The sequence below is a fragment of the Sinocyclocheilus grahami genome, unplaced genomic scaffold (genome assembly GCF_001515645.1).
Source record: "Sinocyclocheilus grahami isolate Dianchi unplaced genomic scaffold, SAMN03320097.WGS_v1.1 scaffold431.1, whole genome shotgun sequence".
Lineage (NCBI taxonomy): Eukaryota > Metazoa > Chordata > Actinopteri > Cypriniformes > Cyprinidae > Sinocyclocheilus > Sinocyclocheilus grahami.
Genome location: NW_015505610.1, coordinates 1,057,847 through 1,058,530, shown reverse-complemented (window position 1 = coordinate 1,058,530; position 684 = coordinate 1,057,847). Strand labels below are relative to the sequence as shown.

General features: G+C 36.4%; 1 protein-coding gene across 1 annotated transcript in view; it reads left to right on the top strand.

The window, feature by feature from the left end:
• The window catches only part of LOC107551744 (myelin basic protein-like), an 8,986-nt gene that overhangs the window by 6,687 nt on the left and 1,615 nt on the right, over positions 1 to 684 (top strand). Inside the window, exons 2-3 of the mRNA XM_016233466.1 lie at positions 290 to 391; positions 507 to 533. Of these exons, the coding sequence (XP_016088952.1) occupies positions 290 to 391; positions 507 to 533 (129 nt within the window). The remainder of the gene's footprint in view (positions 1 to 289; positions 392 to 506; positions 534 to 684) is intronic.

The window sequence follows — 684 nt, the reverse complement described above, 5'->3', positions numbered from 1 at the left end:
CACTCTAAAAAATGCTGGGTTAAATATAACCCAGCGCTGGGTTAAAAAGGGACAAACCCAGCTATTGGGTTGTTTTGACCGGTTGGGTTCAAAACATCCCAACTGCTGGGTCAAAACAACGCAATAGCTGGGTTTGTCCCTTTTTAACCCAGCGCTGGGTTATATTTAACCCAGCATTTTTTAGAGTGCACTTTCCTACTGTCTTTGAAAGTTTGGACCAAACATTTTAGTCTGAAGATACTGTTGTGATGGAATGTTTAATGATCAAAATGTCATCTCTTCAACACAGGGATCTTTTCGTGGTGGTTTGTCTGCATCACCTCAAAGATCGAGCGCATCTCCTCGTCGCCGTCCAGATGAGAATGCTGTTGTGCACTTTTTCAGAACCATTGTTCGTATCTCTCTTTCCTCCTTTTACCCTGTCTCTTACACCACACCGTTGAAAGATAGAATGAATATTCTTTTATGGATGATTTTAATTGCATTTTGCTTTTCCCCCCAATTAGGTTTCTCCCTCTACCCCCAAATCTAGGGTAAGTCTCAATCTTCTGAGTATGACAGCTGTTCCCTTTCAAGAAGTTTGTTAACATTATGCTTTAGGTGATATATATATATATATATATATATATATATATATATATATATATATATATATATATATATATATATATATATATATATATA